The 11,592-nt window shown below is 39.7% G+C and overlaps 1 protein-coding gene across 4 annotated transcripts in view; it reads right to left on the bottom strand.

Moving 5' to 3' along the window:
• The window catches only part of nrxn3a (neurexin 3a), a 269,643-nt gene that overhangs the window by 101,796 nt on the left and 156,255 nt on the right, over positions 1-11,592 (bottom strand). For all 4 annotated transcript variants that reach the window (XR_004327078.1, XR_004327079.1, XM_032501200.1 and 1 more), the window contains exons 6-7: positions 3,750-4,051; positions 780-941 (exon numbers count right to left, since the gene is read on the bottom strand). Coding sequence is in view for 2 of the 4 variants with exons in the window: in XM_032501200.1 (XP_032357091.1) it covers positions 780-941; positions 3,750-4,051 (464 nt within the window). In the remaining 2 variants the exon portion in view is untranslated. The remainder of the gene's footprint in view (positions 1-779; positions 942-3,749; positions 4,052-11,592) is intronic.

Below are 11,592 nucleotides of genomic sequence, written 5' to 3'. Positions count from 1 at the left end.
TGTGTGTGTGTGTGTGTGGGTGTGTGTGTGTGGCGTAACCCTGTAGGGCCCTGAGGCATTACAGGTGTGGTGCAAGTGAGCTGGGGGGAAATGTGATGTTTTGAGGTTTGAATATTTTTCGCAGCACAACAGTGGTTTTAGTGTTAGGCAGGAAACATGTATATAATATATATAAAATTAACATACATTGTCTTCCTCCAAAGGGGGAAAAAGTTTGAGAACCATTGGATTAAGTCATGAAAAGAGACCATATCAGATGCCAGGCACCTGAGTCAGAACAACGGCTATCCTCACGTCTCATAACGTTACCGGTGTTTGTGCCGAAAATCTCCTCCCTATTGAAATTAACCCGCCTCCTTCACGTTAACTGTCTTCACTGTAAATTTAGCCAACAAAAGGTTTAGACACCAAAACAACTCATTAAGGTTACAAATAAGTGAAGGGGGAGATTATTCCAGGCAGCTGGGATATCACAACATATATCAGCCATCGGACTGACAGGCTCCTAATGACATGTAGATGTATTGTATGATTGAATACCACTGCTTTCATCAATCCCAATTTCAGACACTGCAGCAAACAAGCTCTGATGAGCCCCCTGTACACTACCTGCCCGGCACCAGCCAGTACACAGGCAATGTTGAATCAATCTGGTAAAGAATGTGGAACATCTAGCAGCTCAGAGACAGTATAGACAAATGAGCTGTTTAGCAAGTAATGATCAAGCCAGTCCCACATTTCACTCCAACAAACGGTAAACAATTAATCAGGTACCCTACCTCCTTGAGACAGCCCATGAAGTTGTTGCTGACTGGAGATCCCGGCAGGTCAGCGGTGCTGGGGCTGCCACCCACATAGAAGAAGTCATCAGAGCCCAACATGGTGTAGTCTTCCTGGGTGTAACCCGTAGTTGTCAGAATCCCATCCACGGATATTGTCACCTGACATTAAGGGATGAATAGTGAGAGTAGAAATAAAATGTTTTACTTTCCAGGATAGAAAGTGGCCTATTACACTCACTCACTCACTCACTCACTCACTCACTCACTCACTCACTCACTCACTCACTCACTCACTCACTCACTCACCCACTCAGGTCTGTGTGGTTATTAATGTGGTGATGTGTTTACATGTGTTATAGATCAGAGAGAGCAGATTATAATTCTGAAAGCATATCATTTTCTTTTTTTATGTATGTTAGTAGATGTGGGAGTTGAAACTGTTAATAGGTATGAAGGGTTAGTAAAATGTCAAAAAAAAACAAAAAACTGGGTGAATTTAGTTCCAGCCACTGACTGAGGCCTTTGGGCTTTCCTCCACACGCAAACAGCCTTTTAGGTCACTGAAAACAGAGCTTTTGGAAAACCTTGGCCAGGGTGAAGATTTTTAGAAACATTGTTTTGGTGATGTTGGCGTGTAGACAGGCGAGTGTGCGCCGTAATCTCCTTGTGAGACATCACATATGAGGCAACATTTTTTGCAATGGAGGACGTGGCCAAAATAGTGCTGATGACAGGCTTGCTAGTAGGACTTTTTACATAAATGTACAGTTACTCTTCCACTGTGTTGTGGAACGGAGGTGTCAGAATGCAAATACAAAGCCAGCGTCTTTGTCTCCTCCAGGAACAGCATTTTTCCAGGCTTCTGATTAGCATCTTCTTCTTTGCATAACAGGGGTTATATTGCTCCTGTACTCCTAGGGTACTGCATGCAATGATTTTCTTAATGTGGTACTCATAATGCACAAACCATGTGGTTTGCTGTTTTTAATCTCCTTTTGTATTTTAAATATGTGAGAGAGGAAAGAAACTAATACATATATCAGAAGTAACATGCAGGAACTGAAGAAAATACAACTCAAAGGAGAGGTGGGAGGATTTAGTGTGACACCACACAAACTTGAATGCAAACATCAAGGAAAGAGAATGGCTGAGTACACAGCTCCACTGCAGTCATGTAGTAAAAACCTCCAGTCTTTGAAAAGCTTTTTATTGGAAGTGAAAGTCTTACCAGCAGAGGTGGAAAGTAGGTAGCTTCATTCAAGTACTGTTACTTTACTACAATATTCAGGTACTTGAACTGTACTTGAGTATTTCATGTTATACTTCTATATATTTCTTCACTCTACAAAAAACAAAACCTGATTAATTTGTAAGATATGAAACATTGTTATAGCTTAAACTACCCTAGTGCTCTATGTAAGTACAATAAATAGTACAAATTTATTGTAATTACATTACAAATTAAAGCTCACATTTAAGCAATAATTTTCATTTTTATTTACAAATATACATTTTTGGTTTTGTTAAATAAAAAAAAGTGCATGTACACAGAAAAAAGAATTTTGAGCCCTGGTAGAACAGGTAGTTATCCCGTTTGCAACTGCAATTTGAGTCTGGCAGTTTCCACAATATCATCACCAAATGCATTTAACAGGAAAATCTTAAATCTGGAAGCAGAATTAGTAAAACCCCAGAGAAACAACAAACAAGAGGAAGAAAAAGCAAACAAGCAACACGAGTGGATGAACCAGGTGAATAATAGAAGGACAGGAAAAGTGAAGCCAACGTGAAAGCTGCAAAATCCATTCTTTTTTGGGAATGGTATCTTGATGTACTGAAGTCCAAAAAGAGAAAGGGTAAAAGTACACAGCAAACCAAAAAATGACAATAAAAATGATATCTACCATAAGATGGAGTACGTTCACCATAGCGCGTTCCATGCTTTTTTGCTTTGCAGAAAGGTGAGGTAGGTGAGAAATTATTTCAGTAGGTTTGTTAATACATTAAAGAATATCAAATGAAAAACAAAAATGTTGAGTGAAAAGTTGGGGAGTTAGTTAGTGAACAATGATTCATTTTATTCCTTCAGTCACTACTTACTTACAGACTTTGGTAGAGGTTAACAGGTGGAAACAGGTTTAATGGATGGGAAAAGAATTGGCCTTTGTTTCAAAAGGGGCCTCAAAGGTTTGTGATGGCCATCTCACCGAGGTTCAAACATTTCTGGTGACTTTCTCAAAAGCATGTCTTTTGTAGACAGCTCCCAGGCCGACTTAGGCATAAATATATTTCATGGATTTGTACCGGGTGAAATAAATGTCACTGTGTTTTGTCCACTACAATCTGAAAATGTTGGAAAGCTGCTGTTTTTGAAAAAGAGCCGGCCTCTACAGTACAGCATTTAACTTACATATGAATGAAAACCAAAGTATGTGAATGTCAACAATTTGGGCACGGGTGCCAGTGACTGTGTTCTGACACGTGTAATTGCAAAATACAGATTTTGCCAATCCGTTATACATTCTTTACACTGTTAAAACGCTTTGGGTTGGGACGCACTGACTGACAAGCGGCACAAGAACGGGACAGTTAGGTTTAGGAAAAGATTGTGGCTGGGGTTATAAAATTGATGTTTCTGTGACTAGCGGGACAAGAACGGGACACAAATCCCGGTCTCCTTGGTAAAAGGCCTGTGTTGTTTTACCCATCCACCCCCCAACCAACATCCTTACGTGGCATTTCGGTCTTTGATACTACTCTCTACCGTTGTCGCTCTTAATGCTACGTCATCTTACAGAGCCACGGTTGAGCTGTTGCTCTGCCCGGTGCCATACAGACGCTGAAGGGGCTTTTTGCGTTGTATCTGACGCTGAGAGCCACAGACCAAGTGTCCGTATTGTTTGACATGGAAGTGATCATCAATACCAAGCTTTAAGAAAGCTTTACACATCCACCTCTGTGTCTTACCTGCCGGAGGTTGCGGGTCACTTTGACATCATGCCACGAGTTGTCGTTGAACTTCCCATTGACTGGCTCCACAATGGCCTCAAAGGCTCCGGAGCCCAGGTTGATAACGAGGGAGACAGCGCCGTCTTTCAGTGCCAGGTTGACGTAGTCAGCTGACTTTCCGGTATGAAGGATAAGGCCGTTGCGCTGCCACGTCTTGAAGGAGAGCGTAATCTCGTCACTGCTGCTCTGGATGGGGTTCTGGGAAAGATCGTAGCAGAAGTACTCAGAGCCACGGAAAGTGGCCACATTCTCTTCCCTTGCTGTGGTTAGGAGAAAAAAAGAGAAAAGGTGTTGGGAACACAATATTTTCAGTCATCACACAGCATGAGAGATTCAAATTAGGCCCAAGACCTACTATATCTACATTATGTTTATTTATTGAACAATACAGTAATGCATAGCTGTTTGGATTGCAATATTTTCCTCAGCATTATGGCTTCAAATGAATACAGAAAAAGAGCTCTTCTTGAATGGTTTTAGTTACGGTCCAGGTTACGACTCAAATCTATTAGGTCTGTGAAAGTTTCATTACTAAAATGACATGGTATTTAAACATGTTTTTATTTTTTAACATAGTTGTTTAATTCACCAGTGTGTGGCAAGTTGTATTGTTCCTGATTTTTCCAGCTCAAAAATTACTGGGTGGATATTTAAAGTTAAAAAAACAGGTTTGTGAGTTTAAATAAGACCACTTATTATTAAAAATAAACAGAAATCAAGTAATAATCACCATACATCAGCATTTCTGACTGACAAATGAACAGCCACTGTCTGTATTTATATTCAAATATTCAACACATGACAGAGAGGAATGCAGGCAATGGGCGAAGTAAAAGGAGCCGCAGATAGCTATCATCTTACAACATCAAAGGCCTAATCTTGTGAGAGAAATTGCCATTTTTCTGTCAAAAAGCCAGCTTGTGACACAGTGGTGATACTTGTGATGAGACAGAGAGAAGCATAGATGGGAGGTACGCCACAGAGAAAAGCCATGATAGGGTGTACTGACTGTATTTGTGATCCTAGTAAAAGAAATACAGGAAAGAAACAGGGATGTGCTGAAATGGGCCCAGTAGAGCAGAGGGATAACGCAGACAAATGGTCCAGTCAAGAGTGGTTATCTGTGAGATCATCTTTAATTAACTCACTGTGGTTAAAAGCAAAAATACTAGACTGTGGACTCAGTCACAACACAGCAATCTATCAGACAAAAAGACACTACAACGTGCTTCTATGTGCTCTGCAACAAGACTCCATTGAAACCTAGTATATGGCTGGATTGTGTATGGTCACTCAGCTGAATTGTGGCCATTTTACTATATTACATTACATGGTTAAGCTACAGTATGTTCAAGTCAAGTAATTGAGGACTGCTTTCATTTAAGAAATTATAAAAAACAATATAATAATTATATTTTCAAAAATGTGTTGTATCTGGATTTCTAATATAAAGTTTCATTCACATATTCATATTTTATTTCTGCATAATAGGGTGGTCTAGATCTACTCTATCTGTAAAGTGTCTTGACACTTATGAACGGATGCTATAAATTAACTTAGCCAGTAAGAGTCAATCTCATGCTTTCATCTTGCCCTGCCTTTTCTTGTTGTTACTCACATCACAAATGAAGAAATCTCTTTAAAAGTATGACACAGGCCAAAGTTTGAGACTAGCGTTCTAATTCTAAAACTGAAGTAATTTTCCCTTAGCTAATCAGCTGTATATAAATGTATCTCCGAAAGCAGAGCTCACCCAAACTCTCTTGAGAGAGCTTCCACATTCCTTTTAACAACGCCCCCAAAATCTTTTCTCACTGATGGTACGACTATTTGACATCTCACTTGGTCCTATTCACAAAACACCTCCAATGATAGGACAATGATCAATTATTAATTAACAGGAATGTTTTTTTTCTTTCCAAATCTCTCTTCCAGACCTTTTCAAATTAGCTCTTTAATACATTATAAACTGGGAAATCCACTTAGTGAATAAGCTAAGTCCACATTGGCTGTGCAGGTGGGGAGTGTTGGGGGAGTACCAGCTGTATGGTCAGATGTACTACACGTGCTGCAGCTATTGGGCTTTTCTTTTCAAGAGAAGATGATTGTGTCCTTGTTGAACCAAAGAAAATACGTCTAAAGCCTTGTGCCTCTGGGTAGGTGTTTCCTTGGCATTAGTTGAATAACAACTGAGGGTGGGTGTTGCGAAGAGACACACTGTCAACTTCCGTGGTACACTACTGGCTAGAGAAGGACATAACTGATAGCCTACAGGAAGGTTTGTCCTTATATTTCATCAAACCCATAGGGCATTATAAACAGGGCTTTAAATTGACACCCGCTAACTCCACAAATGCGGGTAAAAATGAACTTTGGCGGGCAGTATTGTAAAGTAACTAGCTAACTAATTTGTCTGGGTATGAAGACGCAAATAACGCTGCGTCTGTTTGAATTGCTACAGAAATTATGCAACAAGTCTGTGTTGCCAGAATGGTCTGTTTTCCGATAAGATATGTTGGCAAAAATAGGTATTAATTTAATGATTAATTAAGGTAGTGTCTCCAAAACTTACATAAATTATAACTTGTCTCCTGCTAGTTGTACTACGGCACTTACTTAAAAAAGTTAAATGATTAAATATATTTGTTGTATCTTTTTTCGGTGTTGTAGTTTGTAGACGTGCCTAAAGACTCTTCTTACTGCCAGTAGCATTAGCAGCAGAGAGCAGAAGCCATCAGGCAAGTGTTATTTTGATAAACATTTTGATAAATATACGTAAATACGTAATGTAATACAATACATTACGCATTTACGTATATTTAGCTTACATGTTTGCTACTGTACATACCGCATAACAGCGACTTTCACCATTTCTAAGTCAAATAAACTGATCCAGTCTCCAGTGATTTTATAGTAGTGCACATAGGTTCTGTACTCAAAAAACGAGGCATTGTAAAGTTTGTAAAAACTATACAGTGTGCGTAGTAGAACCTGTATTGTTTATCTAAATAAACTAAAATATACTTATATGCAGACTAGAATTTTTAGAATCAGCTAGTGCTTGCTAAAGCTAATGCTAGCTAGAAGGGTTTCTCGTAACTTTGCCTGGAACGCTGACAAGTTGTGAGTTGTGACTTGAAGTTGTAATTTACGGGTCCTACAGTTATACACACATGCACACACACGTGGAACAAACTACTGCCGGCAATGGGAGAAGAAAAACATGTAAGTAAACTAATGCCCTGATGGGGAAAGAACAAAATGAAGTAGAAACATGTAGTTTTGCATTTTGCAGAAATTCATTAATTTCAACACTGCTTGCCGCTTTAATTTTGCAGCTTTAAAATGGCCACCCTGCCACGGCCAGGCCCCATGATGAAGTTTTCTTTTTCTTGATATGTTAAATATTTTGGGTAGCGCTTTACATTACACCACAGTAATAACATGGTAACAGTGCGATAATAAAAAGGTAACAACATGTAATTACCAAAGTAATAACTGGGTATTACATCACAGTAATAAGATTTAAGATGTCCAATGCTGCTTGCATTTTTAATTCTTTCTTAGTTTCAGAGGTGGCTAAATGACCACCTACATAAGTAGTCCTGTGTCCTAAGCACTCAAGGTAAAGTGCAGAGTGCATAAATCACAGGGTAAGCTGCTGTTGTCTGGCCCCTGGAAGCTTCAAACCAGTCTGTTAATATCAGTTTGGCTGTTAAAATTAATAAAATTAATATTACAGCACCACCATTGTCGGACAGGCGAAATAATCCAAACCCACTGAACAATATATGGTGTGGATAGCTGTGCATAGCCATTTTGCTGAAATATGGAATGGTAATGAATTGAGTTATGAATAGAAATTCTTTATGACTGAAATGAGGATGATGTGAGGAGACTGTTATCAGCCCATAAGGGTTTTAATGGCATCCGTACGCCATTCTATTTTGTAGCTTGTATTTGATGAATGAGCATGGATAAGTCCTGCAAGAGGTCATCCATAAAAATATCACAAGGAGAAAAAGCATCAAGAAAAGTTATGGCCACAGTAAATCTCCCTTATATTTGTAAGGTAAGAAGACGCTGTATGTTCCAGGAGGAAAAGATCGGAATTTGTGCCTTTTTTTCCAATTTTTAATAAAATCTGCTATTAAGTATGACATAGTTTATTCTCTGTAAAACTGAGCTTCTGGTTTGGTTAGTCAGTTTCCAGAACATTCCTAGACACAGTGACAGAGAGACACACAGTGTTCTGTCCATGCAACACGTTCTCATACCTGAACGACAGAATAGGTTGATTGTTAATGACTCCCAACGGTAAACACGTGACCGTAACACATGACCCTAACACTTGTTACATGTCACAGTGTCAACAATTCACTTCAGACTCAGAGCCAGGCTTACATTAGTAGAAGCATGTTGCTTGTGGGATTTACTTCACTGATAAACCGTAGAAACACCGTGGCCACACAAACTTCATCTATTAGAGTCTGGTTGTTCACTCTCCCTGCGGCAGTGTGTTCCGCTTGAGCTGGTATATATTTGGAGTTAACTGGAGCTAAACAGAGGTAACCTCTAACCATAGCTAATCGTTGCTAACAGAGCCTTCAGTTATCATTCTCTCCATAAACATATCCATCAACTGTAAGGGTATTTATTAGGGGTGATCCGAGTATCCGGCTGAAATGAGTATCAAGCACTTTTGCCGAGTACAAGTATTATCCGAGTAATACGAGTCAATATCCGTGCTCGGATTGAATAAAACTCCTCAACTGGCCGCGCAGCGTTCTGTGATAATCACAGCCCCCCCCCGCCTTCAAACACGCTTGGATCTATCACACACACACAGAACATGGAGAAATGCGCTCCCTCTCTCTCTCTCTCTCTCTCTCTCTCTCTCTCTCTCTCTCTCTCTCTCTCTCTCTCTCTCTCTCTCTCTCGTCAGTCAATCGGGTCTGCGGATCTGTTCCGTTAACGTTTAGGGTTTCTTCAGCTTCAGGTTGGTTTTTAACTTCGGTTTGTAGTCCTTACATACTTAGTAACCAGTAGATTTCTGGTGAACGTGGGGTTTGTAGTACTTACATAGTAACCAGTAGATTTCTGGTGAACGTGGGGTTTGTAGTACTTACATAGTAACCAGTAGATTTCTGGTGAACGTGGGGTTTGTAGTACTTACATAGTAACCAGTAGATTTCTGGTGAACGTGGGGTTTGTAGTACTTACATAGTAACCAGTAGATTTCTGGTGAACGTGGGGTTTGTAGTACTTACATAGTAACCAGTAGATTTCTGGTGAACGTGGGGTTGTAGTCCTTACATAGTAACCAGTAGATTTCTGGTGAACGTGGGGTTGTAGTCCTTCCATAGTAACCAGTAGATTTCTGGTGAACGTGGGGTTTGTAGTACTTACATAGTAACCAGTAGTTTCTGGTGAACGTGGGGTTGTAGTCCTTACATAGTAACCAGTAGGTTCTGGTGAACGTGGGTTTCAGACATGCTGCTGGTTTAAATGCAACCGTTGTGTCTCTGCCATCGGAGATTTTTTTTTTACAGTCAGCGTGCCGCCCCGCCCCCCGCCCCCTCTCTCCTGTGTCTCTCTTTACTCACACACACACAAACACACACAACACACACACACACACACACACACACACACAACACACACAAATACCCTGTGTGGAAATAAAAAAAAAGAACCAAAAAATCACACTGATCATAAAAACATAAAAAGTTAAAAAAAGAAAGTTATATTGAGTATGAAAACTCTTGTTCATTACATTTTACTTCATAATTGCAACCGCATGTGTTGTATTTATTGTTGCAAAACGTTCTGTATATAGTTTGTTTGATCTGAAGCTCGATGCTGTCATGTAAATAGTTTTCAAATCAGCAATAAATATAATAACTTTTGATAAACTCATATCAATTGCATGCTCAAATAACATACCGGTTAAAGCCCCGCACATTTCAAGAGAACCCGACCCACTTCCGGGTTAAATCTGACCACGTCCGGTTTAGGCCCCGCCCAGTCCGAGTACGGATCCGGATACAGATAATTCATGTGGTAAACAGATACAGATACAGATACAGAAAATGATGTACTCGCTCATCCCTAGTATTTATGCACTCAAGCCTTTATAAAACCCAGCATTTTAGCAGGTGCGCTGTAAAAGGTTTAAAACAATCCAGAGTTCTTTGACAGACAGACATATTGTTTAGAATAGATCTTCATAATGTTTAATGTTATCAAGAATCTGAAAAACACTTTAAAATGTTAGAGCACTTTTAAAATGCACAATAATCCATATCAAACTAAATGAACAAGAATTAACTTTGGATAGCCTTAAGTGTAATTTGATTTAACAGGAGTTAGGAGGAGACGTGGTGTGCGCACAGTGTTGAGATTCAACAACGTGACTTTCTGTATGGACCATGGTATGGTTTTAAGGTTCAGTTAAACCATGAAATGTATTTGAAAAAACAATCAGATTTAATTAATCTGTATCATCTTCTAGTCTGGTTTCATTAATATGTAAATAGTTCTTAAAATTAGTAAAACTACTAGTATAACTATAAAATGATGATGTAACTGTGTCAAGGAAGTAACTGTGTCACAAACCAAGGTGACATTCGGTATCACGGGCAACACAAACTCTGGGCACCTGAGTAAAAGTTCTGTGTTTATTTGACCCATTCACCAGCCCAACCCACCTCCTTACGCAGTATTTGGCGCACTTATACCGTACCATGTAACCTCTCTTCCTTGTCTGCTCCCGCGATAACTACTCCAGTCACGGGAGGTCGCCGCCTAACAACAAATGCCAGTAGATCTGCAGACAGTTATGACCGGACCAAGCCTCATCGCGCCAGTCATCCTGACGCGAATTGGCCCCCGGCCCACTGGGGAGCACGAGTATGTTTCTACTAGTTATGAGTCGAAAGTTATAAATCAGAAGTGCCGTTTGGTAATGAAAAGGCCCAAAATGGTCTATGTTGATTATAGCACCCCTAATGGCCTACATTTACCAAATATGGTAGAGAGCCTCCAAGTAGCATGCCAATCATCACAGGTATCATAGTGATAGCGAGTGGCAGAGATATTGTAATTCTTTTAGACAAAACAAATAAACGTTGATTTTATCGCCCCCTAAAGGCCAACGTTCACCAAATTTGGTACGGAGCATCATGGCGGTATGTAAAACACTGCTGTCTTTTGCTGATAATATTTAATTTGGCCGAGATATGATATGATAAGTGTTTGGTATTAGAAAAAAATAGTTTGTTTATGAAATGTGCATACTTTAATGTAGCAAAATTCTGTAAAATACTTTTTTCGCGGACATTTGGGCCTATATCAGGTGACATGGCTTGATTGAGATAACACGAGGAAGTGAAGTTTTTTAATGTGCGATGTGTAATGTGGTAGTTACAGGCAAAAAGACGTTTGACGTCATTATATCACCATCTAGTGGTCCACATTTGTAATATTTGGTTAGTCAGTCAACTACCCATTTTACCTCTACCCTGTTAATTTAAGGTAATTCACTTTAGTGTAAGTGGTTAATCCAAACATGGGTTTTTCACGCATAAAAGTGGATATGGGCGTAGCCCATAATCACAAGATTCAGTTGGATCCAGGGAACATGAAGATATATGGCTTTTTAAATGTCCGACGTACGGTTGTGAGTTATAGGGCCAAGCGTGTTTTTTGCGTTGAGTTCAAGTTTGAATTGAATTGAATTGAATTGACTCAGTGGATCGGTTTGCAGCCGAGTGTGAAGCGGCTGGGATGAAGATCAGCA

This window comes from Etheostoma spectabile, chromosome 20 (assembly GCF_008692095.1).
Source record: "Etheostoma spectabile isolate EspeVRDwgs_2016 chromosome 20, UIUC_Espe_1.0, whole genome shotgun sequence".
Taxonomy (NCBI): domain Eukaryota; kingdom Metazoa; phylum Chordata; class Actinopteri; order Perciformes; family Percidae; genus Etheostoma; species Etheostoma spectabile.
This window is presented reverse-complemented; position numbering and strand designations above follow the sequence as displayed.